This window comes from Solanum dulcamara, chromosome 5, assembly GCF_947179165.1.
Source record: "Solanum dulcamara chromosome 5, daSolDulc1.2, whole genome shotgun sequence".
Taxonomy (NCBI): Eukaryota; Viridiplantae; Streptophyta; class Magnoliopsida; order Solanales; family Solanaceae; genus Solanum; species Solanum dulcamara.
Genome location: NC_077241.1, coordinates 25,247,988 through 25,275,717, shown reverse-complemented (window position 1 = coordinate 25,275,717; position 27,730 = coordinate 25,247,988). Strand labels below are relative to the sequence as shown.

Genomic DNA, 27,730 nt, shown 5'->3' with positions numbered 1-27,730 from the left:
ATATCAATTGGTGGAATAGCTCATTAAAACCTTTCATTTAATTCAATGCGAGAATTGTCCTTTCATATTGAAATATTAGTTTGGCTAAGAAGTCCTTCATCAATCAACCATTTCATAAAGACTCCCTTACATAAGCATTTACTTCATAACATTTATTTGGAGTCAAACTTCATTTCAAGTTTTCTTTATCATAAGAAACTAGGTGGGTTCACTTCATAAAAACCTTTCAATGCCTTTAAAGACTTCTTGCATACATGAGAGTAATCAAAAATGCATAAAATACACATTCTTAAACAAACCCACCATTTATGTATTAAAACTCTTTTCAAGCCTTCATGTAGGCACTTTAATAACATCATAACTTTATAAAATCAAGAGTCAATATCCATCAATATATGTAAAGAAACTTCAAATATATCATAATCTATGCATTTAAAGTCATTATGTAAAAGCCCATAAGATTTTATCATTTTGAATTGAAATGCTAGATCGAGAAAACATTTGGGCTCCATGGGTGGAAGGACCCATGGATGAAAACCCACATACCTTGGAGAATGAACCCTTAATTCAAAACTTGAAAAGAAAATGGAGGCTTGATCTTCTTGGAATGAAAACCTAGAATCTTTCTTGAGGATGAAGGAGACTTTGAGAGCACTTGGGAGGTTAGGGTTGAGTTCTTAGGATGAGGGTGAGAGTGAATAAGTGTATAAAGACTTAGAGTCTTATATGGGTGGATTTTACCTTCAAATCGACCTCACTTTGAGTTAAAATGCAGAAAAAGACTAAAATACCCCTTTTAAAACTGGCCAAAACTGGACTTTACGGGAGACCTTCACGGTCTGTTATACCCATCACGGACCATGGTGGGGTGCCGTGGTAAAATACTTGGAATAGTATTTTAGAAAGTGTTGTAGAGAAGTCTCTGAACCTTTTTTATAGACGACCATTACGGACCATACTGAGGTTTATGGAAGAGAACCACGGGTCATGGTTTTCACCAGTGATACCAGGGCTTAAACTGGTTGAAAAGGTTTCCTTCATAGACGGCCACTACGGACTATATTGCATTTCATGGAAGGCCACCACGAACCATAGTTTTCTCCTGTCTGACTAGCTTCACTAAAATGGCCATAATGTTTTACTCCGAACTCCAAATGAGGCAACTTGGTGGCATTGGAAAGAGGATTCAGAGAACTTTGATTTGATATATGATAGGACACTTGAGTCTATATATTCAAGGATATATGATCTCTTAAAGTTTACCTATGTAGAATCTTACATCGACTTAACTTTGTGCTTAAGGACTCTTGAGACCTTAAAACTTCTCCAAATCTATTCCCACACTAAAGAATTAAACTTAAAGCCCATAAGATAGAATGAATGTACCCCTGGATGGATCATCTTCATGATCCATGAAATGTTACATGATCTGTGGTGGTCATCCGTGGCCCTTGCCTTGGGATGTTTCCTGAGGGTTTTTGGGAGGGGTCACCATGGAGGTCTTCACGGCCCGTGGTTCTCACCATAGCCTGTGGTATTTTGTCGTGGTCTTCTCCCTGCAAGTCTGAACCTATGAATCTCTACCATGGTTTCTCACCACGGCCCGTGATGGCTTCTATGGTCAACCCCTGGTGCCGATTTCTACAACTTTCTGAGATTTCCTCCTTTGATCCTTGGTTTAGGACTTTCCAAGTTTCCAAGGTCTTACACCCACTCTTCCCCCAATCTTCCCTAACTCATCCATCGAGAGCTATGGGCTTTACTCAATATTATTTCTCTCAAGTCATTAATATTGGAACACATAACCGACCTTGATAATGAAATACCCCATCTCTCCCTTGGGAAAAGACTTCTACTTTCTTCTCTCCCACCAATTTCTTCAACTCTACTAATGATGGATCAAGGTCTTGTTTTGACTTAACATCCACCACCAAAGATGATTCGGACCCATTTTGCACAAATACAACACCATCATCGGAACCACTCAAATTCACCCCTAATCTAGCCAACCGGTGAAAATCCCATACCAACTCCCTCTTTCCTTCATCAACAAGTCCTTTAATTGCTCTTTTAAATCCTTTAATTCCATCGGGGCCATTTAGTAGGGAAAAATAGCGATAGGTTAGATATCAAGGATGACATCGATGCCAAAATCAATTTTCCTTTTAGGAGGGACACCAAGGAGGTCTCGAAAAAGACATCAAAAAATACAATAACTACAGGGATCGATTCAAGAGAAGTACTTAAGGAGTTGATATCCCTAAACCTCACAATATGCTAAATGCAACCCTTAGAAATTAATTTCTGGGCTATAAGACAAGAAATGAACCTTCCCTTCACTACCTAATCATGTCTCTTCCATTCGAGAATGGGATCACTTGGGAATTGAAAATTGACTCTACGAGTTCTACAATCTATAGAAGAATATGATGCATGCAACTAATCCATCCCAAGACTAACACCAAATCTACCACGTCAAGCTCAATAAGATCACAAGGATCAACTTTGTGCATGATAGACACGGGACAACCCTTATAAACTTTTCTAGCAACAACCGACTCACCAATGGGGTAGACACCAAATAGGATTTTAATAATATTTCAAAAAATACATCAAACCTATTAGCAAGAAATGGAATAACAAACGACAAATTGGCACTCGAATCTACTAATACATGTACATCAAAATCAAAGACCTTTAATATACCAGTGACGACATCAGGCTCTTCCTTAAGTTTTTGTCTCCAATACAAAGCATAAAATCGATTGGTGCCTTGGCCACTCTCTTGGGCAGGTCCACCATAAGCAACTTAGCCTTGAGGCTTACCACCACAACTCCTACAATCTCTAGCTTGGTGAACCGACTTACAACACTTGAAGCATCCATTGGAGTCAGCTAAGAATTCTCCCTTGTGAGTCCTCCCACACTTCTTGCAAGTGGGGAAAGCTTGAGCACCCACATTCTCCCTCAAATCCTAGTCAGATGCTTCCCCCTTTGACATTCTCTGATGGTTAAAGTCTTTCCCCCTCATAGCATTCTTTTTTCTCATCCATTTCCTTTTCTTACCACTCATGTTCACAGGAATCACCTTTTGTTGATTCAACTAAACAGTCACATCTCGAGCCAATAACAAGATAGCATCACAAAATTTTGGATTAGCTACTTGTTCGGCTAGAGGATCATTAGGGATATGAGGGACTTGTTCCTTATTAGCATTAATCCCTCTTTAAATTGGAGCTCTTCTTGGAGGCATTATATAGAGATCACAAAATGATTTATTAGATAAAGAAAGTCTTAGGACAACTCTAAAGCACAACATGAATCATGAAAGAAGGAAACATTTTCTAAACGCCTCGTAGTCTCCTATTAATAATTATGGCGTGCTTCACCACCATGAACAAGACCCTATTAAATGTGGTATATTGAACTTCGAGGACCATTTAAAACTTGGGGCTTTGATAACAAGTTTGTCATAACCCATGCCTGGAGCCTAGACACGAAATGACGAATGAGGAATCTGAAGATACCTCAAACAAGCCTCTTAGAATTCATTTAGCCTTTCATAAGTAATGACAATCAATAAAAAGCAGAAACAACGGGGAAATATGGACTATGGGGAACATCATAAACAAACACAATACTAGTCAAGGATCATCATACATATGTCCAACAATGCCTCTAATCTTAGACTTGACGGAGGCTAAGACATGTCCCTAGATCACCCACAAATAAAGTGACAATGAAGTATCATAATAGATGTCTATAGGTCTCAACATAGCATAAGCTAGATATATAGAAGAATGGGTGTTGTTTCCGAAACATGGGAACTCACCAAAGTAGTCTTCAAGCAATCTCAACTAGCAACATGCAGAAGGAAGAGGAGGAGCACCGATCTCTACATGGTGATATCATGTAGAAAAAAGAGCATGCATTAGTACTAAGTATGTAGGCATGCAATATAATTTAAAACATTTATAGGGTAAAGTACATAAATGAGTGTATGCATGAGTAATCAAGTAGATAGAATTTAAATCATATATATGTGGGAAGATGACTATAAACGATAATAAGACCATGTGAGCTATAATATGGAATCCAACGTAACTCCCACATTGGAAGAGGGGAGACTACTTGTCAGGGTAGAACTCCGCCAATACTCACTTCTTTAACATTTGATGGCTACACTAGCCTAGCTTATAAGGGCTCTTATGGTAGCCTAGCATACAAGGGCTACTAGGATTCCCTTACTGAATCACACCTCAAGCCCCATTCGGTGCTAAGTCAAATTACACGGAATAGTATATCATAGTAATATAAATATACATATAGTTTGAGACATCAAATCATCATTCGATAGAATAGCTCCTTAAAACCATTAGTAATTCAAATATGCAAGAATTGTCCTTATCGCATAGAGAATTCATAATGAACTTTGATTCATAATATCATCATGGTTGCCATGACCTATTTCCCATACTACTAATGAACTTTGATTTATAAGAAAATTGATCCATGATCATTGATGGTATTCTGAATATCATACTAATCGGGATCTACCTTTAGGAAAAATGTTCAAAAGCATTGATGGCATATCGAGATGTCATACATGTCATATCATAATCGTAATCATATCATAGGTATAGCTCGTTCGTCATCATTCGTTACTTTTCACGAGCTATTAGCTCATTAGCTTGGGTGAGAAAACTTTCCACCAAGATTCATTCTTTCATTAAAAAGGCTCCCATGATCATAGTCATTAGCTCTCATAAATATTTAATTGGAGTCCACAACCTTCAAGTCATGCTGTAGTGAAAATAGAGTAAAACTAGGTGGGTTCAAGTCACTTTCACTTTCAAATATATATGTAAATGAAACTATGCATAAATACTATGAAATTAATCAATTAAAATCATACTTTAAACAACCCACCATGAATTTCAAGAAACTTTAAAGAGCTAAGTAGAGAAATACTTGCAAAACATCAATCCATGCATTTGAAATCATTTTGTATCAAAGTAGACCAATAATCATTAGCTTCATCATGATTCATGCTATTAAGTAAAAATTAGAATGACCTATAAGGAAATCTTACTTAAAATCAAGAGATTTGATTGAAAAGGGTTTTGGACTCCATGGATGGAAGAACCCATGGATAAAGACTCACATACCCACACTTGCCTCATTCTTTCTTTCTCTCATTTTTTTTCATGGACATTGAGATGTTCATGCAAAGAATACGGTAGACAAGTGGTAGACTAAACACCAATCTTATCATGAATTTCTTTTGCAACAACAACAATATTTGTAAACAGATGAATTGTTAGTTCATATTTTGTATAACTTCAATTCCATAATTTTTTAAAAAGGGTAAAAAGGTAGGTGTTGACTCATCAAGGATAAGAAAGTAGTCAAATGTCCTCTCAACCTATTACTCAATTACTAACTACACATCAATACTTCGTAGTAGTCCTATTACCTCTAAAAAAATTAAAATGGAATAATCACCTCCCCAAAACGTCAACAATATCTATTTCAAAATTGTGCAAAACGCGCACAAACAACTGTATATTTATTATTATTATTATTATTATTATTATTATTATTATTATTATTATTATTATTATTATTATTATTATTATTATTATTATTATTATTATTATTATTATTATTTTCCCCTTTTTTTTCTTTTTTTTTCTCTTTGTTTTCTTCTTCATTTGATTTTTCCTTGCTACCTGGAATTACCATTGATGTAAAGTAGATTTATTTAATTTTTCTTTTTTTTTTATTTGATCTCTTGAAATTCATGAATCTATAAATGTACCGTCAGTTACTCTTAGCGCATATATATGAGGAAAAATAGTAAAAAAATGCATATTACGGTATTTTCATGACTAGATTTTGGCCATATGATTTCATATTTGGAGCTCTCAAAGTTCATAGCTCAAAGGGTCATCAAGATTCCTTTATTTCTACTCTAAATATTGATCGTCTCCGAAAACTTTTCTCAAATCTTTGTCCCTGTTTAAATTTTGTCAAACTTTCAATTCTCCACTTCGAAAAGCTATCGAAAAATGTAGAAGTCATCATTGATATACCTTAGGAGCAAACCAATTACCTTAAAATTGCTCAAAATGGACTCAAAGAATCCATGACTAAATTTCTCGAAGATTGAGATCTTAATTTTACATTCTTCGATTTTATTCCTTACTAGGTCTCTTCAATTGCTTCAAAATTCAATATCCCATGACCCATTTCAGCATATTCATTGCTGCATTTCGGGGTTTCACCGAATTTGTACCAAGATTGAATAATAATTATGAAATTTAGAAAACTAATGTTGAAGGACTTTAATTTGTAAAAAGCTTTAAGAAATCATGAAATGAGTATGGTGGTTTCATGATATCAAAAAGGAGGAAAAGAATATTAAAAAATTAGAAAACAATAAATTAATTATGTCATCTCCAATTTTAAATTGACACATGGACTATTTTATTTGATTTTAATCATTTTAGGGATTTTTTTTCATTCAGCCTTTATGCGCCTATAAAAAGTGTATCCACCGTTTTGGATGAGACATAGTTTAAAAATTATCAAATTTTAAAATAAAAACTCATAGAGTGATAAAATTTCGGTAATATACAAATGTGTAGTTGAGAATTGACTAATATATTAACAGAGGCTCACTCATCAAGCTTCAGTCTTCTCCCAATAATAATCATGAATACGTCACGTGATCCAAGTAGGCACCTTTGCTTTTTCCAGCCAATGTGACCTTACGGATTCAGTTACTTGACTCCTCGTACAGTTTTTTCTCAATATTTGAAAACACAATTCACGGTTCAGGCCTCATAAAATTTAATCCAATGACCCATCTTCGCCCTATCACATTATCGGTGTTGTTACTCGACTCTCTTGAAAATTTCCTCATTACTACCGTCCTTTCATCACCACCCCAACCCTCTCTCTAAATACGAATTATACTACTTTTTCTGTGTTGTGAGTTTTTTGCTATTTTCTGTACAAATATTTAGTGGATTGATTTTTTTTTTATTGTTGCTAAGACATGTGGTTTGTATTGAGCTTATTTCTTTTGATTAGGAAAGGGGTTTGTTGAATTATTATTTCTTCGAAAAGTTTTTGAGGTATTGATGAAGAAAGAATAGGGTGTTAGAAGGTTTAAGAAATGGATAATTCTTGGGTGGGGAAATGTGCATCAATTTGGGCAGTCAATATCTCCACCAATTGTTTCTTCATCACTTCCCGAGTCCCATTCTCAGGGTTTTCTCTTTTTTTTTTGTATGGGTGGTAATCATAGTTTCCTTACTTTTTTCTTAAGTGCATGTTAGTTTCACGTATTTTTTTAAATGCGTACAATTTTTGAAGAAAAATGTCACACGATCCGTTATTATAAGAAAACATATACTAGCTTTTGCTATTTTTATGTATTGTTTTACGAATCTTACACTCCTATTAAATGCATGCTATACTCGTGTGGTAAAAAAAATCAAATTTTATGGTGTAAATCTTTTGATAATATGAAAAAAGCCCTCATTTAATTACTAAAAATACATGATGAATTTGCTTGGACTGTAATGAATTTTAGGTAGTAACACTTGGAGGCCTCTTCTTTGTATTAGTTCATTGTTGGGCTGCTGCGACATTCTTAAAGCTTGAATTGATAATGTGGGTGTTTTATTAAGTAGAATAACCTATGTTGAGGCTTTTTTCCTTGGTTATACTGAACAACTATTACCATTTTAAAAGATTTGTTTTGTTTTGTTTTTGGTAAAGTAATTAAAAAAAGACTTTTTACCAAAAACAAATATATATATATATTAAAAAAAGACTTGCAATACTGGACCTTTTAGATTCTTCTCCCCCTCATATATTTCTGAGTGTCTAGTTACCTTCAAAATATTAACTCATGCATTCCACAAGATTGAAATGGAATAGTACAAGAGTCGGGTCTTCCGTGGAGTTGAAATTGAAATGTGGATATCTCTAGTCCTGGTGTTGAATTGTCAAATCAAAATTCGTAACAGTATGAATGGATCTGTTTGTAGGAATGGATCCTGGTGTTGAATTATCACAGTATTTGAGTTAAAAGCTGGAGAAACCCTTAAATGAAGTGAGCTTACAAAATGTGAAATGGCTCCTCCGAAACTAGTAATGTTTTCAAATGCAGATAGTGGCATAAAATTTCCGGAAACAGGATATTCTGGGCCACGCCATCCCCGTGTGTTTTGTTTGGGCTTAAGTGAGTAACCAATTAGTTTCATTTTCCATCAATACTATCTTATCTCTGCTCATGATCACTCAATGCAGCCGGTTACCTGCTTCTCACAACTACTGGTCTTCTTGGAGTAATTTGCTTCTGCCATGGTTCACATATGTCTATTTCTAGGTTTTGTCAGGTATTTTATTCTCAATTTCTACTATTTATTTTCTCTTTTATTTGTAACTCTTTCAAGTTTTTTTTTCTTTTCTGCAGCATTCTGGTTTATCTCATGTTAATCCTGGCAATGCTGTTCGTATGGACACTGGTGTCACCATAGCTCAGTGGCGGAAGCTCTTCTTCCATAAACTAGGGGTAAGGAATATGTGAGGTATCTAACATCTATTCTTCTATGCCTCAAAATCTTCTGCTTTTATTTATTTTGGTAGCTACATTCTTTCAAACCTCTTTGGATTTATGTAATCAGTTTTCGTTATGTTCATGATATTTCTGTCAAAGGCGTCCAATTTAATGTTTCCTGATATGTAGATTTTGGAATTACTACTTAATGGGAAACATAGTTTGCTCAGGTAGTCTTTTTGGGATCATATGTTAAATTTCTTTAGAAACTTCAATAAAAGCTTTTCTAACGAGATTTGGGAGCTAATTTGGGATTTAGGCATAATTGATTGATTGAAGGAGAATTTGGAAGACGAAACTGGATAAATAGTAAAGACAAAAAGGAATCACTTCTTCCTTAAGTTAGTTGGATTTAGAGAGAAAAGTTGCTGCAAAATTGTGAAGGAGAAAGATAACAGTTTGGATCACTAAATTTAGCATTCCAAATCGCTTTCACATCATCTATGGGAAGGTAGCAGGGCAATTTTCAATTTTGCTAGAATCACTTTATATGGGGGCTATTGTACACTCTAACTTAGAAAACTTTCCAGTTAGGTTTTTTCTGGATTAAATACTGTCCCTATAATATATATGTTAGTAGTTATCAATATCTCTGAACTAAAAGAATATCTTTTATGGACTATTGGCTTTCTGATCCTGATAAAATGTTCTCTGCCTGCTACGATAGTTTAATTGATGGAGCACCTACTTTTGAAAGCTTATGTAGTATTATAGTTTTAGTATACGTGCGCAGAGATGCAAGCTAGACCACTGTATCTAGGGTTGCATGCACTAAGTAGTTTGGTTTTGTTCATCTTTTTTATTTACTGCAGACGTTAACAACCTAGATTCTCTATTTTACTATGACTATTGGTTTAAAGTACTTATAATGACATCCATTTGAAGCACAATAGCCATTAATCGTGATCTTTCTATTGTAATTTAGATTAGGACTCCTGAAGATCATGGTGGATGGGACTGGCCTGAAGTATTTCCAGTGAGTGCTGGTTCAGCAGAGTTTTGTCCATCCCTTCCCAATTTATCTCCAAATTCTGAGCTGTATGGTACATTTGGAGCTTCAAATGGAGCTGGACAGTCATGGAACAATATGTCTATTTCAAAGAACTCTCAGCGTCCACCATTGTCAAACTTAGATGGGATACAAGACCTGGAGAATGGTTCTTCATTTGTTTCAGCTTATATTGGTTCAAATTCTAAGGACATAAATACCTTCAATTCTCTTCCAGATCTCAAAATTTCAAAATTGCTTGGTATCAACAGTTCGCTTTTGCAAATGGACGGAAGTAGTGTCTCCTCAAGTATTGAGTTGAGACTTGGGCATCCATCCCAGCAAAGCAAAATGTTGGGAACTTTAGCTCAACAAACTTTTGAGTATCATTCCATTGTCAAACCAATGGAATACCAACAATCATTGTTTCCAGAGCCCCTTATGCATAAAGGTCTGTTATTATTTGTGAATTAATTCCTTTAGTTCTTGATATCCCTTTAAGTTTACACCTGTCAGTGTCACGCAGCAGTTGAATCACAGGCAGTGGAAGAAAGCAGGTCAAATTTTCATATGTTGAATTCGAGTCCAGGAAGTGGAAAGGGCCAGCTAGACCTTGTCAACTCTGCCTATGGACTCCACAACACAACAAGTGAATCCAGAACTAGAAATTCCATTTTTCCTGTGGTTCAAGCGCAGTTCAAGGGTCCTTCAGAAGGACTACTGTACTCTGAAGATATCAAAAATATGGTTAATGGAAGTCATATTCCACCCGGAGAACCTCAGTGTAAATCCCTTACTCTAAAGTGCGACCAAATTGATTTTCATTGTGCTAGAGGTAAGATGACTAATAAGGAATTTTATGTTGACGCTTCATGTACTCTTGGACGTGGGAATAGTGATAAAGGTGTGCCCAACAATATTGTTAATTTACACAGTGCTGATGAATTGAACTTTGGACTCTATTCCAAGAATTACGAAAATAAAAGAACTGTTAAGAGAATTGTAGAAGGGATTGGTCATAGCAATTGCTTGGCCTTACATGAGAAGAACCTTCATTCATGCAAGCCCTGTGGTGTGATGATGGATATGCCTGATGCTCAGAACACCCTTAATTTGTAAAGGAAGACATCTTTAATTTCTCATAATGGACCCTTTGATAATGGTTATATCAGATCTGTCTGTAAACCAATGTCTACAACAGCTCCACCATCACAGGCAGTCCTGTTAGGGTTTCTATTATCAAGTTCAACTCTAATTGGAAATCAAACTCTAAAACTATCTAACAAAGAGAGTTTGAATGGAAGGCAGGTTAAACTCACCGAGAATCCAAGAACGCAAACCGTGCATCATAGGTTGGAGTTTCCTACTACTCCACCTGTCAGTTCCTCTACCACAGCCGCCAAAGAGCATATGATATGCAGGAATCCTTTTCACAAAGCACCAACATCCATAAACCAGTTATATGAACCCAATGTTGGGAATATGCTACATGCGTCTAAGACTGCAGCAGTATCTGCCTTTTCTGGGTTTAGTGATTATATGGGAAAGCATATTCAAGATATAGCTCCTATTACTGTTAAAGGACTGATGTTTCCTTTTCAATTTTTCCGTCTTATCTTATTTGATTTGTAATTGTAATAAATAGGAAGTTTATGTTCATACAGATCAGCTTGAAGGTTTTAATTTTTCAGCTTTAACACGTGGAGGATCGCTGCGTGCTCAAGACTCAGGAGTGTACTGTCAGCTTTCCTCTGATTTAAATGCAGTTCACTGGCCTTACCTAAGGTAACTCTCTTGAAATATTTTCTGTAACCTTGATTCTGTCTGTTAGTGTCGATGTTTAGTTATAACTCTACCCTTGTCCTGAGTCACCCTAGAAGATAATTTATTTGTTGTATGCAGAGATTCAGTATGTACTACTCCGTCTCTCCCAGATAACTGCCACTTTTTTGGGTTGTCCTCAGATTATGTTGACTTGCGTAAAAAGGAAGGTGTTTCAGTACTTCTTCCCATAATATAAAACAGAGAGTACCATAGGACCACTTGGATTCTATGGAAGATTCAAAGTTTTCAAAATAAATTTCGAGTATCCGCTTATCTCTTTGATGATGTACCTTAGTGCCATCTTAATAAGCATGTCAAGACCAACTAGATCAGCTAAGTTCTGATAGAGGTAGTATTGCTGAGTAATTTCTGAAGTAGTTTCTGATATACTAGTGTGTTCTTATTTCTTAATGCACTATCACATTATTTTCTTTTAAAGGATCATGAGAAATAAGTTGGAAAAACCAACCAAAGGTATGCCCTGTTGGTCAATAGAGTGGGTGCAAACCTTGGAGATTCGGGTTTAAATTCCTATAGAGATGAAAACACTAGGTGATTTCCACTTTAGAATTATGTAATTAGGACACTCTTCCTTTTTAAGATTTCTTTCCATCAACGTAAACCTTGGTGGGAAGAGATACCCAGTACCTGTGAGGTGCCCTCAAGCTGGTCTGGGCACCACCGTGGGCCAAAGAAAAGATTTGAAAAGTTGCTTCCCAAATTGTCTTAGTTTGTTGATAATACATCTGTAAAGCTGTATGAAACAAGGGAAGCTGACTAGTGCCTATGTTTCAAAAAATAAAATTCTTGGATTGTGGCTTAACTTTTGGAAAGCATACCTCAAAACTGATCTTAAAATTAATGAAGATTGAGGACAAAAAGGTATATATGTAATCTTCTTTTCTTTGTTTCTAGAGGAGATGATAGTCCAACCTGTGTAGATGATTGGTGAACTTTAACATTGTCAAAAAAGATGAATGGTGAACTTTGAAGCAAAGCCAGCAGGAGGCAACAAATTTATTTGTGCCTACAAAGAAAAAGAAAAGATTGATATGGAACTTCTAGGAGCACATTTTCTCCCAAACTAAGTCTAAAAGAATATGTTTATCTAATGCACCCAAGGTTGTAGCCTAGTGGTCAATGAAATAGGTTGAGAACCATGAGGTCTCAGGTTTAAATCTTAAGGGAGGCAAAAACACTACGTGACTCTTTCTATCTGTTTAAGCCTTGGTGGACAAAGTTACTTGGTACCCATGTTGGTGGGAGGTGGCATGTATCTTGTGGAATTAGTCAAGGAGTGTGCAAGATAGCCCGGAACCGTGGTTATATATAAAAAAGAATATGATTATCTAACAGAAAATCATATAGAAAATGTGGATTTTATATAACTCAACAACTTCCCGCACGTGCAATTCATCTCTAGAGTTTACATCTAAACTTTACAATTGAGATGTGAGTGTGAGAATAAGCTTGCCAAATGTTAGCTCTGATAGGCTGTTGAATTGTGTAAACTAATTCAGCTTAAAAATTGGAATGCCAGAGAGGGGATACTTATATTAATCTCTTGAGCTCTATAGTATGCCCTCTTCCTCTGATGTGTGAGCGCGATATTTTTCTTCTTGCACCAAGCAGATGGAGATATCTTGTTGATGGACTGCATTGAGACTCGAATCTAGAACTCTATCTATTCTTATATCATTTGAAAGAATTTGGGCACATCCAATCCAAAATCTTAAGGTAGTGGTTGGAGTGATACAAAATGCTTATGAACTCTTTGTCTATTGGAAATATTTTTACTTTTATTTCAAAGTAGAAAGGAGGATCCTTATATGATGCAATCTAGTTTTACATAAGGAAAGGGATGCCAAATGTTTCGAAGGGAAGATGGATAGTGAATAGTAGCTTAAATACAAATGTTTATGGCTTTAAGCTTTTTTGTGTAATCTCCCGGATGTAAAGGATGAACATAGCATGATAAATTTCATGTGCCTTTGCAACAATAGGGATCTCCTTATAATATTTATACCGTCTTAGTACCTTTTTAGCGCTAAGATTTTCCTCTTTTAAATATACAACTTATTTACCTTTTCACAAACAAACAAACTAAAAAATGATGCAATATAGACAGACCCATTAAATATATCCTTCAAGTTATATGAGAACCATAGACAAAGGGGAAGCTTAATGGTTAAGACCCTCCATTTTCTAACCATAAGGTTGAATTTCAAGTCACTTGGGGAACTAAGTGGGAAAGGACTACTGTTGGGCTCCTAGGTAGGGGGTTTGGGAAATTGAATTCATTGTATCAAAAAAAGTTATTTTGAACTATAACTTTAACAATGTGACATTTGACTTGATCCTATTCTAATCCTTCAAATTTTTGTTCTGATTGATTTCTTGGTTTTACATGGGCTTAGACATGGAGGTTCTGAATGTAATATTTCTCCATCAGTTGAGCAAGCGAATTACTTTCCGGTTGCACCAAATACATTCATGTGTTACTGCTGTAACTCTGCTGTTCAGCCGGACTTTTCTGTTGAAAAACATCATTTCATTGGTGAACCTCTGGATACTACTCAGATAGAACAGAATGGAGTTTCTGGCTGCATTACAAATTTATTTGCTTGTAAGTTGAATGGCAGTGAGAAAGTGCCTTTGAACAATGTGGCCTCTTTGGAAGGAAGTGATTTAGTGTGGAATAGGATAAATAAAATGGAGTGTCACTCTTCTCAATGGAGAGATGTTCCCAAAAAGGTTACTGGAGCAGTTAGTCTGACATTTAAGGGACAGAAAACAGATTTCCTGAACATGAATGAAAAAATGAGAGGACAAAATGCTGATGCTGGTGGAAACAAACCCAGTTGTGATGTAGCTTTTCAAAATGCTGAATGTCTAAAGGAGCCAGAAATACCCAATGTTTCTTCTGGAGGATCTGCACCTGTTGTTACTGAGGCATCTGCAGTGATTCATGACAATGTGCTCTCCACTGCTGATGGTCAAAAGACTCTGGCAAGTAATGTTGTATTAGATGAAGGATCAGGAATCAACAGAAGCTGGTTGTCTAATGATGCGCAAGGCAGTGAACAAAGTGCAGAGTTTCTTGGTGTTGCTTGCGAATTCAACCCCATGGATGCAGGACCATCCAAAGGGTTTGCTGATAATTCTTCTCGTAGTCTGATTGATGAACTTCGAGTGAGAGATTCCTTAAAATTGAAGAAAATGCAGAACCATTCTAGCTTCAGCATTCAAGAAAAGAGCCATCGTATTCATAAAGTGGTTGATTTTTCCATAAAGGTCATTAGAAAAAGAACCAAATGGGGAAAGTTGGATACAACACTTCCTGCCGTCTACTCTGCTTGTGGCTATCCAGAGGGCACTTGTGGTTCTGGTCTGGAACATTCGTGCAATGATAAACAAGGTGCCCTCCTATCTGATAACGGCAGTGCAGAAAAATGTATGTATTCCATAGAACCAAGTTTCAGAGAAAGGAGGTTCAGAATGGGTTCATTGAATACTCTTTCTTGCAATGTTAAAGTTAATTGCCATGATGCAAAAGCTATTAGTACTCAGTCAGATCATTTAAAGGTCGATGATGATGATACCTTTGTAGCTTGTGAATTAACAAGAAGAAAGAGGCCGAAATTGGACACTGCAACACCTGTTAGGCAGGCAGATGAGGGATATAATCTAGGTGTTGACGCTGCAGCTAAGTGCAGTATGGTAGATACCTCTACGTTTCCTGAGATGCATGAGAAGGTTTATAGGAGGGCTGTAAGACCTATAGTGGGACAGAAATATGGAGTAATTTCTAATGCGAATCCATCAAAACCAGTCAAATTTGTTTCTCTAAGAAAAATTTGCGACTCATTGGAAAAGTGTGGCTCCTCTGGAAACTCCACTGCAAAATTGACTTCTGTAAAATTAAGGAAGGCAAGTGCAAAAGAAAAACATCGACGCATTAACAGATCTCCATATCTCAAGAAAGTCAGAATTTGTAATGCTAATTGTGTTGTAACTACCAAAAAATCTAAAAGTCATCTCTTGACATCTAGTGAATTGGATCCTTGCCAATCATTAGAGCAATCCAAAAGAGTGCATTGCCATGGAGGTGAACAAGGGGCTTACTTATGCTACTCTTTAGAGAAGAGAAGGTATGATTGCCTTATAGAAACTGGTAATATTGCAGATGATTCTCTGCCAACTCCACAGAAGCCATTGTGCAAGGAGATTCACAAACAGGACCTTAATGAGTTGACACTTGAAGGTATGATTTCAAGAACCAGGTTCTCTAATTGCTCTAGAGACATTTCTTACAACAATCTGGTTGGTACTGTAGGTATTCATCCAGGAGAAGGAGATTCTACCTGTGCTCGAACAGAGGTTTGTTGTTTTTTAATGACAGTTAGATATACTTGACTCCTGAATTAAGATTTTCTAAGATTTGTTCTATATTCAGGGATACAAGGGCCGCAAAAAGGAAGGAGTGCGGTATAATTTTCGTCAGTATCCTGAGTCTGGCGGTGGATGCCTTGTTGCCCAGGAGCAACTAAATGCCTGGATTTACATAACTGGACAAAAGCCATCAAGAAAAGAGATGCTGAGGCTTCCACCTAAAGATGCTGAATATGATTATCGGGTATGTCTGCGGAAACAGTTGGGTTGCTTGACAATTGTTAAACCTTATAGTGTTCCAACTGAGAAGTCAAGTGTATAGGTTTTTAAATTCTTGTGAGCTTTGGTTTCAGTCTCTGGTGCTTATCTTACTTCTTTGTTACTCTTTATTTTTGCAGAAGGAATATGCTCGCTATAAGCACTCCAAAGGGTGGAAGAGTTTGGTTGTGTATAAATCTGGCATTCATGCTCTTGGTCTTTACACGTCTAGGTTTATTTTACAAGGCGAAATGGTCTCATCTTTCTCTATTCTCTTCCTCTGAATTTGCAAGTTTCTCATCAGCAAATTTAACTTTACTTTTACTTTTACCTCCAGGTTGTTGAATATGTGGGTGAGATAGTGGGGCTCCGTGTGGCTGACAAAAGAGAAATTGAGTACCTGTCAGGAAAGAAATTGCAGTATAAGAGTGCTTGTTATTTCTTTAGGGTCGATCGAGAGCATATAGTCGATGCAACCCAGAAGGGAGGGATTGCCCGATTTGTGAACCATTCATGCCTGGTATGTGTCTTCCATAGCAATTTTGTCCAGTTATTCTCCCTGCCCAATTATGTCACTCTTTTGTAAACCCTATTTTGATGAAGTGCTTGCTGTTTTCTTCCTTTCGTCATCTCTGCTTTAATAATTTTGATGTAATTTATGTTTTTTTGTAAAGAGAAAAAGACATAAAAGGTTGATGTCAGTTTGATTGGTCAAGTATGATGGACTCAGCTTTTTCTTCTTTTGCTAATTTATTTTACCAGCCAAACTGCGTTTCCAGAATCATTTCTCTGAGGAATGAGAAGAAGGTAGATACATTCCACTCTACTTTTTTTCACTTATACTTTGTTATATTTCATAATTACTTCTATCAGAATATGTAATTAATAGTGTCATAACTAAAACTATTTCAAATACTAAGCCTTGATCAATATACAGGTAGTATTTTTTGCTGAGAGAGACATTTTTCCTGGAGAAGAGATTACATATGATTACAATTTTAACCATGAAGATGAAGGCAAAAAAATCCCCTGCTACTGTAATTCAAAGAATTGCCGTCGGTATTTAAACTGACAGAGCTTGATACTTTTTCGTTCGTTCATAATCTGGGAACCCGTTGAAGTATATGGATGTCATTATTTGGCCTCTGCAGAAGTACGTGCTAATATTCTCGTGAAAGGCCAGCATCAATGTTCTCACGAATGTTTATAATCTTGCACATACATATGTATGTAAATAGATATTTTATTTTTACGTTAACATCTAGATCTGCAGTTTTTCCTCACCCAGTCTTGGTTTCTTGATTTAAGTTATAGCACCAAACAAGTCTTTCTTGCAATTCTGCTAAATGCATATACCCCAGCAACAACAACACCACAATTCAAAACAAGTTAGGATTGACTATATTTAAATGTGAACTGATCACATTGTTCCACATAGTTCCATCTCTAGCAAAAGTATTTTACAAAACAGAAATTTCAAAACTGCACCACGATTGAGCCTACAAATGCAATGTTTACTGCCTAATAATCCAAGCTCAAGCTGAATTAAATGCAATAAGTTGATTAATCTGATGTTGTACGTTTGATAAGTTGAGTCTTACTGAACTGATCACCAAGTTCAAGGAGTTAGTATGCTAAATTTCCACATGATATATAGACCATCCTCCAAATTGCCATTCTGCAACTTGGAAGGCAATGTAGGGGTTTGAGGAAAAAGGACAACTGTAGGCATAAATTTTGGCTAATTTTTTTGACTAACAGGGAAGCTCTTAACTCCACCTGACTGAGTTTTGCAAAGCACGAGAATCAATGTTGTGATGGTCAGCATAAAGATGATTTCACTCAGACGTGAACAGAACAGAATGACTGCAGAGGATGTTTATAGCTACACTTTTAACAAAGCAGCCTATTGCATATGGATAGATTTGCAACTATACACAGAGGTTTGGAACATGCAGGATAAAGGACAGATGGGACTGCATACAAGAAAGTTTCAAAGATTCTAACAATGGGAGGAAACAAGATTTTCTCGTGTGCAACATGGGTATAGAAACTACAAATTACGAACAGCATACATCTTGTGTGAGTGAAACAGGTTCAATCACAACACTGTTCTAAGAACCCCAGTTCGGAATGTTAGCTGTAGCTTCATTCACCATTTTTACCAGTGTAACCTGCCAAAAACAAAATGCATATGCTCAACTAGAGAAATAGGATGAAAGGTCAAAATAAGATTTCTGTCATTGACCACAGGCACTTCATGCATGCCACAACATCAAAATAGATCTCTCAACATTTAATGTGGATTGCAAGACACCATTATGGAAAAGAAAAATATACGTCATTTAAGCTTCTTGTTACGTGTCTCAGGATCTGTTTGGAGTGGGTCAAAGACTTCAGCTGAATGTTAGGAGATTAGTTTTTCCTTTAAGTCATTATCCTAATAACTAGTTATAGTTGTTCCTATTTTCTAGGCATGTTGGCAGTCTTTTAGCAGTTCGTTTTCTATTTCAGAGTTACTGCACCTCTATTTATTAAATCAACTTGAAGTTCAATAAAAAAGAGTTCTTCCGATTCAATTCATCTTGCTATTTCAGTTTTAATAACATTGGTATCAGAGCCTACTTCTTAAGGGACTTGTGAGCGACTTGCGAGGTTCTTTTCTAAGTGTTTTATCCAAATTTGTTTCTGCAAAATACCATTAAAATAGTGGAGAATGCAGGCTCTTTTTCTGCTATGGCTCCTCCAGTTTTCGGCGGAGAAAACTACCAAGCCTAGGCAGTGAAAATGGAAACTTATTTGAACGCCTGCGATTTGTGGGAGGTTGTCGAGGAAGACTACGAAGTACTTCCTCTGCTGGGGAATCCAACTATGACTCAGATTAGAACCCACAAGGAAAAGAAGACAAGAATATCCAAAGCTAAATCTTGTCTCTTTGCTACAGTTTCTGCCACCATTTTCAGTAGAATGATGACATGTATTTCAGCCAAAGCAATTTGGGATTTCCTCAAGAAAGAGTATGAGGGAGAAGAAAGAATAAGAGGAATGAAAGTACTGAACTCGGTTAGAGAATTCGAGATGCAGTGTATGAAGGAATCTGAAACCATTAAGGATTATTCTGATAGGTTGCTTGGGATTGCCAATAAGGTGAGGATACTTGGAACTGAACTTACTGATAATAGAATAGTTCAAAAGATACTATGAGGCAACTATTGCTCAATTGGAAAATACTAAAGATCTGTCACAACTAAGCTTGACAGAGTTATTGAGTGCACTGTAGGCACAGGAACAACAAAGGATGATGAGGTAAGAGGGATCCATTGAGGCAGTCTTGGAAGGCAAGTTGCAGTTTGGTTCAAGTGCCAGGGGAAATAAAGGAAAAAGAAAGAAAGGGAATTATGGAAACTACGAAGCTACAACGAGAAATAGTGTTGCTGCAACCAGTAACAACAGAGAAGGCAAAAATCCTCCCTGTCAACATTGTGGGAGGAGAAATCAGCAACCAGTAACAACAGAGAAGGCAAATATCCTCCCTGCCAACATCGTGGGAGGAGAAATCATCCACACTTCAAGTGTTGGAGAAAACCTGATATGAAATGCCGGAAGTGTCAAAAACTTGGTCATGCCGAGAATATCTGCAAAGAGAAAGGTTTACAACAACCAAATGAAGCACGAATTGCAGACCAAGAACAAGAAGAGCAATTGTTTGTGGCTACCCGTTAAGCAAGCAAAAATTCAAGTGAAAGTTGGCTTATTGATAGCGGTTGTACGAACCACATGACCAGTGATGAAAAAAAATTCGGAGAGATTGACAGATCAGTTAAATCAAGAGTCAGGATCGAAAATGGAGAGAATACCTCCCCGCGACAGGAAAGGGGACTATAGCAATTCAGAATTATAAAGGTACAAAGCTCATTTATGAAGTTCTATTTGTTCCTAAAATTGACCAGAATTTATTAAGTGCTGGACAACTGCTAGAAAATGGATTCAAATTATTATCTGAAGATAAGGCGTGTCTAATCAGTGATCCTAGTGGTCAGGAAATGTTCAGAATTAAAATGCAGGGAAAAAGTTTTTCCTTGAATCCATTGGATGAGGAACACAACTTTTCCAATCCAGCTGCAGTTGCGGAAACATGGCACAAAATGTTGGGGCATTTTCATTACAAAGCTTTGTTGTTTATGCAAAGTAGCAAAATGATAAATGGTTTACCAAACTTGGAGGAGAACCCCTCAAACAGTAAGGCTTGCTTGCTTGGCAAGCAGACTAGACTTCCATTTAAAAGTTCTATATGGAGAGCTACAAAGAAGTTGCAACTCATTCATACCAATCTTTGTGGTCCACAAAAAACTCCATCACTTAATGGCAGCAGGTATTATATTATCTTCATTGATGATCGAACAAGAATGTGTTGGATTTATTTTAGGAAGTCTGAAGTTGATGGAAGTTTCATGAAGTTTAAAGCTTGGATAGAAAATCAAAGTGGCTGCAAGATTCAGGTTATTAGATCAGATAATGGAACTGAATATACATCAGATATGTTCAATTCTTGTTGTGAAGAAACTGGAATTGAGCACCAGCTCACTATCCCTTATTCTTCATATATAAATGGAGTGAGTGAGAGAAAGAATAGAACAATCATGGAGATGTCGAGATGCTTGCTGCACGAGAAGAATCTACCAAAGAAGTTTCGGGATGAAGCAGCAAACACTGTTGTTTTCTTGCTGAATAGACTGCCTACACGGGCAGTGGAAGGAAAGACTCCGTTTGAGGCATGGTATGGTGTCAAACCTGTTTTGAAAAACCTCAAGATATTTGGATGTCTATGTTTTTCTTATGTTCCACAGGTTAAGAGAGACAAGTTAGATAGCAGATTTGGGAATCTTCATTGGCTATAGCTTATTTTCTAAAGCTTACAGGATCTTTCAACCTCAATCAGGCAAGATTATGGTAAGTAGAGACTTTTAATTCCTTGAAGATGAGCAATGGGACTGGAATGAGGAGTCTCGAGTTAAGAACAATAATTCACAACTTGATTATGATGAATTGGTCGATGATCAGCCTATTAGGGGAACAAGGTCACTCTCTGATATTTATCAGAGATGCAATGTTGCTATTTTTGAACCTGCAGGATATGAGGAAGCAAAATGGATCAAAAATGGACAAATGCAATGAAGAGGAGCTGGCCATGATAAAAAAGAACCAAACTTGGAAGCTAGTGGAAAGACCCCACGATAGAAAAGTGATTGGAGTTAATGGCATTTTTCAAACAAAGTTAAATCCAGATGGTTTAGTAAACAAGCACAAAGCTAGATTGGTGGTGAAAGGCTATGTACAAGTTTGGGAGTAGATTTTTCTGATACTTTTGCATACAATTCGAATGCTTTTGGCTATAGCGGCACAGAAAAATTAGAGATTTTTCAAATGGACGTGAAGTTTGCTTTCTTGAATGGTCTACTAAACCAAAGGCTGCTTTTGGTTGACTAATCTTATTGCCATTCAATCTCTAAGGCGGGTTTTTGCTGAGAACGGATTAGCGTTCGTATCCAAAGGTTAATAAAGCCCTAGCTTCTAGAGTTCACGGCTTTTCCCAGGCCGGAGAAGGACTTATACTGTTCTCCTTTGTTTGATTATGTTCATTCAGTACCAATACAGGAAGAAATATATGTTGAGCAGCCAGAAGGGTTCAGCATACCAGGACATGAAGATATGATTTATATATTAAAGAAAGCTCTATACGGACTAAAGCAAGCTCCTAGAGCTTGGTACAGCCGAATGGGTAACCATTTGCTAGACTTAGGCTTTAAAAAAAGCTTAAGTGAATTGACTCTTTATGTCAAGAAAGTTGGCTCTAACATTATTATTATTTCGTTGTATGTCGATGAGGTAGTGATAAGGTCTACGTACATTCTATCCTCCCCAAACCTCACCTGTGGGATTTCACTGGGTATGTTGTTGTTGTATGTCGATAATTTACTTGTGACAGGAAATAATATAGGGCTGATTGAAGAATTCAATGAGGAGATGATGAAAATCTTTGAGATGACTGATCTTGACGAGATGACTTATTTTCTGAGAATGGAGATCAAGCAAACCCAGAATGAAATCTTTGTTTGTCAAAAGAAATATATGAAGGAGATTCTAAAAAGATTTAGAATGGAAAAATGCAAGTGTGTGAACATTCCAATGAATCAAAAAGAAAAGCTGAAAAAGGATGATGGAGCTGAACTAGTTGATGAAGGAGTATATCGAAGCTTAATTGGATGCTTCATGTATCTCACAAAAACAAGGCCTGACATCTGGTTTCCTGTGAGTGTTATCCAGGTTTTTAAATTGAGCAAGTGAGTTGCACATGATGACTGCCAAAAGAGTGGTTAGCTATCTTAAATGAACTCTAACCTATCGCATCAAATTTACCAAAAGTCAAAATTTCAAACTCTGTGGGTATTCTGATCGTGTTGGGGCGGGTCAACTGGTGATATGAAAAGTACTTCTGGTTATTGCTTCACTTTTGGATCAGAGTGCTTCTCATGGTGCTCAAAGAAACAGGAAATAGTAGCACAATCAACAGCTGAAGCTGCATTCATCATAGCAGCAGCTACTGTTAATCAAGCAGTATGGCTTAGGAAAATTTTGATCGTTTTGCAGCTGGAGCAAGAGAAAGCACTGAGATCCTTGTGGATAATCAAGCTGCCATAGCCATATCCAAAGATCCCGTGTTTCATGGAAGGACCAAGCACTCCAACATCAAGTTCTATAGGGGAGTGCAGAAAAACGGTGATGTGGTTTTACTCTATTGAAAATCAGAGAATCAAGTGGCGGACATTTTTACTAAGTCATTTCATGTTAGCAGATTTGAATTTCTTAGAGAAAAGTTGGGAGTTTGCAGCTCCTGATCCAGGAGGAGATGTTGTTATGTGTCTCAGGATCTGTTTGGAGTGGGTCAAGGACTTTAGATGAATGTTAGTAGATTAGTTTTTCCTTTTAGTCATTATCCTAATAACTAGTTATAGTTGTTTCTATTTTCTAGGCATGTTAGCAGTCTATTTTCTATTTCAGTTAACTGCACCTCTATTTATTAAATCAGCTTGAAGTTCAATAAAAATGAGTTCTTCTGATTCAATACATCTTGCTATTTCAGTTGTAATAACAAAGCTCATTTATAGATCAGAAGAAAATCACTAGGGACATATGCACTCGGAACACCCAGAGATGAAGTATATTTCACAAATAAAGTATGTACTAATTATTGTTTGCTTAAATAAGCCTTTTTTCAGGTCAAAAACCTTTTCGTCCCACCCACTTTAATTTTCTACTAAAAGTTCTATTGAAATAAGCACACATCCAGTTAATGGCAAGTTACTTAATTGTACATTACTAATATATAAGCTATCGACTAGGTCAACGGTTTTACTTAGACACATACAAGAAAAAGGAAAAAAATAGATTAGGTGAATCTATAAGGGAAAGTAGATATTTGTGGAGCTAGTTCATTAAGTTAGAATTTTCTTTTTGGAATAATTCAATCAGATATTTAAGTATCTGACAGAGTGTAATGAACAGAGTTGACAAAGAAACTAACATATGGAACAGACTTTAAAAGCTAATCATGAAAAAAGCTTTATTTTGTTCTCTACACATTCGAGGCTTCAACTTCTGATCAAGTGAAGAAAGCATTTAATTTCTTACCAAGAGCATGATGCAAATGAAGATGAAGTAAATCATCTCTGTTCACTATTTCCGTAATTTGAAGACTATTTTAATTGATAATTTCTTCTGATACTTCAAAAACTTTTGTGAATATCTCATCAGAGTTTAGAATTTGGAAAATTGTACATGTTACTAGTAAAGATTTTATAAGAAGATGATAGACTCTTTTGTACCACCTTTTCACTTCTACCATCATTAGTTCTAAAGTAAATCATCCATTGAGTAAAAAGATAACAATGCCAGTGTTAACAGCAATAGAGAAAGCAAAACAAAATAGAAATGGAAGTTTATCAGTAAAGTAATTATGAGCTTTATTTTTAAAAAATATTTGAACAATAACATATCATTTTAATTATTAGATGTATAATTTGATAATAAGAAAATAAAATGCCCCCGATTCCTGGACCCCCTCTTGTTATGACCTGGTAATTAAAGTTTAAGATGGAGACAGACTAAGACAGGATAACCATACCACGCTCTCTGGAACACCAGGTGGAGGTAGAGAAAGGTTCTTCGGTGGCCAGGTATTATCATATGATCTTTTATCGAATCTCCACTCTCCAATTTTTCCATAGGTCATCTTTCCCTGAAAAGCATGTTCTTCCCATCATTATGTTTATTGCATGTAACTTTGTATTCTCATAGTCATAGAAAGTGGCTATTACCTTCATATCATAGTCACATCCATATGTGTAATGAATTATGAACGCCTTGCCTATTTCTGTATCCCAAGGAGGCTGAAAACATTCAACAATACATGGAAAATTAGGTTTCTGGTACATCAGGAAGAAATAATGCAATGAAATTCCACCTCACGACCAAATAACGACAAGCTCATGAATGATTTTAAATTTCTAGATGTACTCCCCATGAAACAAATAGAACCACATTAAGCAGGAAGTCTTTGCAACTTTGGTATATGAAAAGCAGAAAAGCAATGCTGCTAACCACACCAATGAAAAGGAGAAAGGAATGAAACTGGGTCTATCTGAGATAAATCTTACTGTATCAGCAGAAGAATTTATGGAACAGATAACGGTTTGAAAGTAAACGAGGAGAACTATGCTATTTCAGTTTGCTCAAAGCAGTGCAAACTTCTGAAGATTGTGTGAAAATTAGGAGGAAAAGGCAAAAGCTCCACGAAATTGTTACTTCTTCCAAGAATTGCATTGCCCTTCAAATTACAACTCTCGTCTTTACACATGTTTCAGACATAAAAAATCAAAATTTAGGCTATAAGGGTTTTCTAGTGAAGCAACAAATTATTAAAAAATGAAAAGGTCTAATGATTTACCAAAATTCATACTTCTGCAACAATTTTTGTCTCTTTTGCTAAAGGGAGATGAAGCATCTCACCAGAGGAAGTCTAACCACCACAACAGCAATGAAATATAAGCATCAAATCTTTGGTTTCATCATGTATAGAGTAAACAAATGGCTTATTTTAGAATCTGGATGCTATGAAAGCCTTTCTCAGAAACCTCTTCAAATTAGCGTATGTTTATCCAGAAAAATGTCAGTGCTATAAGCAAGTCCCTGATGCACGATATACTTTGAAAACTCTTAGATAGGCATCCAAATCAGATAGGAAATGGAGTATACTGATCCATGAATCCCAGAATACATTCACTTGGTTTTTCCTTGGCAATATTCCACATTCCTTAGTACTTTTCAGAATTAGTAGTCTATTCGTATTAGTAGTTAGGTTAGTATTCTATACAAGGTAGTTACTGAGCATAGCATCTGGAAATGCATTAGTACTTGACACCGGTGATTCCTTTTGCTATACATCGTAAGCATCTTCTGGGTGCTTTCTCAGTAATGAAACTTGCACTTTTAATCGAGTAACATAAAATAACCCACACTTGTAACATAAGAAGTTCCGTCATTCAGAGGTTTTTTCAAGTGTGCAAGAATTTCAGAGGATGTAAAGAGATGATAAATTATCAAATACCATTTCAGGAAGAAGATAGTGATCAAATGGGCAACAACATATCTTCTTTATCTCGGTTTTTCCTTGGAAAGGAAAAAGGCAATAATATAAACAATCAATGGAAAAAAATAAATAGGAAACAAATGATGATACCTGAATCATGAATTCCTTGTGCAATACGTTACCGACATTATGCAATGCAGATGCAACTGCATAGGCATACCTGCATATGAATTAATAAAGATCAGGCAATTTCTGATTATGAATAATTATTTTTCAATAACTAGCTAGGTCAGGCTGATTACATCTCAAGCACCCAACCAAAGGCTTTGTCTGCTTCAGGATCCTTTTTCATGGCCAAAGAAACATTCATCCATGTCGGAGCTATCTTCTTTAAAGCTTCCTAAAGGAAATTTTCATTTAGAAAAGCAAAAGCAAGAATAAATTTAGTTTTTTTTAAAAAAAAAATGAATTACCTTGCTAACAATGACAGGGGAATTTCCTATGGGATCAATGTCAGTTATAGGTCCATTTTCTTGAGGGAAGAACTTTCTGAGTACGGACTCATACTTTTTGGGTTCTATGTAAAAGAAAGGAAATGCGGCTCCAAGGCCATCCTTGGATAGGTTGGGGATGGGCTTGACAATAACATGATCTGGTTCTGACATCAATATGTAGCTGCAGCAACAAAATAAATACATGAGAGAGTAAATAGATGATTTTAGGAGTGTAATTTTCCATTTTCCATACATATACATACTCTTCTTCAATTTGTGCTTGTTGGAGCCACTGAACAAAAGCCCATGGTCTATTGAGGACAATATAACCCTGAAATTAACAAGTGAGAGAGATGTGAGAAAAAGAATACAAAAATTGCAAGTGGAAATATTGATGGATTATTTCACCTGATCCATTCCAGAGGGAAGTGGTTGAGCAACAAAAGTAGGGATCTCATCCATGAACCTATCTGGTTTTCCAGAATGCAAGATCCTTGTAAAACCACCCATCTCAGAATTAGGTTCATCTTTAAACTTTTTGAACCAGTAATACATAATCCTACACTGCCAAGTGTTATAAACTGAATCAGAAGATGTGACAGCTATATGAAACAACCTCTTCTTGTTGTTGTTGTTATTTGATCTGTCTAATGGCATCTTGATAATTGGGTCTTTAGAAAATGTAGTTTTAGAAGAAGGGCCTGGGAATTCTTGCTTGAAAGAAGCATTTGCTGAGATGAGGATGTTGTATGTGATTAATGCTGCTGAAAATGTAATCACCACTGTGAAGAACATTTTCCCCCAACCCATTTTGTTTCTCTTTTTTTTTACAAATTCCACACCTTTATTTACGATGAAATGAATATGTTATATATTTGGAAGGAAGGTGTGATTGAATAGATTGCAAAGTCTTCGATTTGGAATCTCTTTGTCAGCTGGTAGGGAGTTGGTGTGGGAAGGGAGTGCTCAGTTGACTATTCCTTTACACTTGCTATACTAACTCTACCGTTTGCAACTGAAAATTGAGTACAGTCATTTCTTCTAAGCAGCCGCCACCCTTCACAATTGATCAAATTACTTCACTATTCCTCACTAACTTATTAGGTGTTTGGCATGAGATTTACTATCTAATTTCGAGTATTGATTTGACATCAATCTTTGTTTATGAAGTATGCACAAAATTTTAATCTTAATTCCAAATCATCCCAATTTCTTCAAAATTAGGATTTTAATTTCTTTTAAATATAAAAGTCGATCCATATATTTATGTATGGGGAAAAATTTACCATGAATAGATGGCCACTTAGAATGGAGGACACCTGACGTTGGAACAAAGCAAAATAATGAGTAAAGTCACTGAGGAAAGCTTCCTTCGAGAAGTCATCAAAGAAGTAACCAAGATCATTATATATTCAAGTTGAAGCAACGACATTTGAATTTTACTATTCCATTCATTTATTAAATTACATTATTGTTCGTTATAAGTTTATTTA

The 27,730-nt window shown here is 36.2% G+C and overlaps 2 protein-coding genes across 7 annotated transcripts; one reads left to right on the top strand and one right to left on the bottom strand.

Annotated features, from left to right (window-relative positions):
- Nucleotides 1-7,864: 7,864 nt before the first annotated feature.
- On the top strand, nucleotides 7,865-17,421 carry LOC129889102 (uncharacterized). Of its 6 annotated transcripts, none has more exons than XM_055964247.1 (13): nucleotides 7,869-8,257; nucleotides 8,326-8,414; nucleotides 8,492-8,590; nucleotides 9,561-10,074; nucleotides 10,153-10,407; nucleotides 11,288-11,408; nucleotides 13,865-15,711; nucleotides 15,784-15,827; nucleotides 15,904-16,083; nucleotides 16,238-16,351; nucleotides 16,435-16,617; nucleotides 16,860-16,904; nucleotides 17,035-17,421. In XM_055964247.1, the coding sequence occupies exons 1-13, from the start codon at nucleotides 8,149-8,151 to the stop codon at nucleotides 17,167-17,169; spliced, it is 3,735 nt and encodes a 1,244-aa protein (XP_055820222.1). In that variant the 5' UTR covers nucleotides 7,869-8,148; the 3' UTR covers nucleotides 17,170-17,421. The 6 variants fall into 6 exon arrangements, with proteins under 6 accessions (XP_055820225.1, XP_055820224.1, XP_055820222.1 ...); XM_055964248.1 differs by having other exon boundaries at nucleotides 10,150-10,407; nucleotides 11,315-11,408; XM_055964246.1 differs by having other exon boundaries at nucleotides 10,150-10,407.
- Nucleotides 17,422-17,909: 488 nt separating this feature from the next.
- LOC129889104 (hydroxyproline O-arabinosyltransferase 1) lies at nucleotides 17,910-27,308 on the bottom strand. The gene is made up of 8 exons (XM_055964252.1): nucleotides 26,646-27,308; nucleotides 26,501-26,568; nucleotides 26,217-26,418; nucleotides 26,046-26,143; nucleotides 25,894-25,963; nucleotides 24,473-24,544; nucleotides 24,280-24,393; nucleotides 17,910-18,271 (listed from the first exon to the last, which is right to left on the bottom strand). The coding sequence occupies exons 1-8, from the start codon at nucleotides 27,045-27,047 to the stop codon at nucleotides 18,212-18,214; spliced, it is 1,086 nt and encodes a 361-aa protein (XP_055820227.1). The 5' UTR covers nucleotides 27,048-27,308; the 3' UTR covers nucleotides 17,910-18,211.
- Between the last annotated feature and the right edge of the window lie 422 nt (nucleotides 27,309-27,730).

Coding starts and splice junctions, on each gene's coding strand:
- LOC129889102 (XM_055964246.1), top strand. CDS start 8,149: ATGGCTCCTCCGAAACTAGTAATGTTTTCAAATGCAGATAGTGGCATA. Junction 15,828..15,903: donor CTACCTGTGCTCGAACAGAG/GTTTGTTGTTTT, acceptor TTCTATATTCAG/GGATACAAGGGCCGCAAAAA. Junction 16,084..16,237: donor ATGCTGAATATGATTATCGG/GTATGTCTGCGG, acceptor TTATTTTTGCAG/AAGGAATATGCTCGCTATAA.
- LOC129889104 (XM_055964252.1), bottom strand. CDS start 27,047: ATGGGTTGGGGGAAAATGTTCTTCACAGTGGTGATTACATTTTCAGCA. Junction 25,964..26,045: donor TTTGGTTGGGTGCTTGAGAT/GTAATCAGCCTG, acceptor ATTCATATGCAG/GTATGCCTATGCAGTTGCAT. Junction 24,545..25,893: donor ACAAGGAATTCATGATTCAG/GTATCATCATTT, acceptor GAATGTTTTCAG/CCTCCTTGGGATACAGAAAT.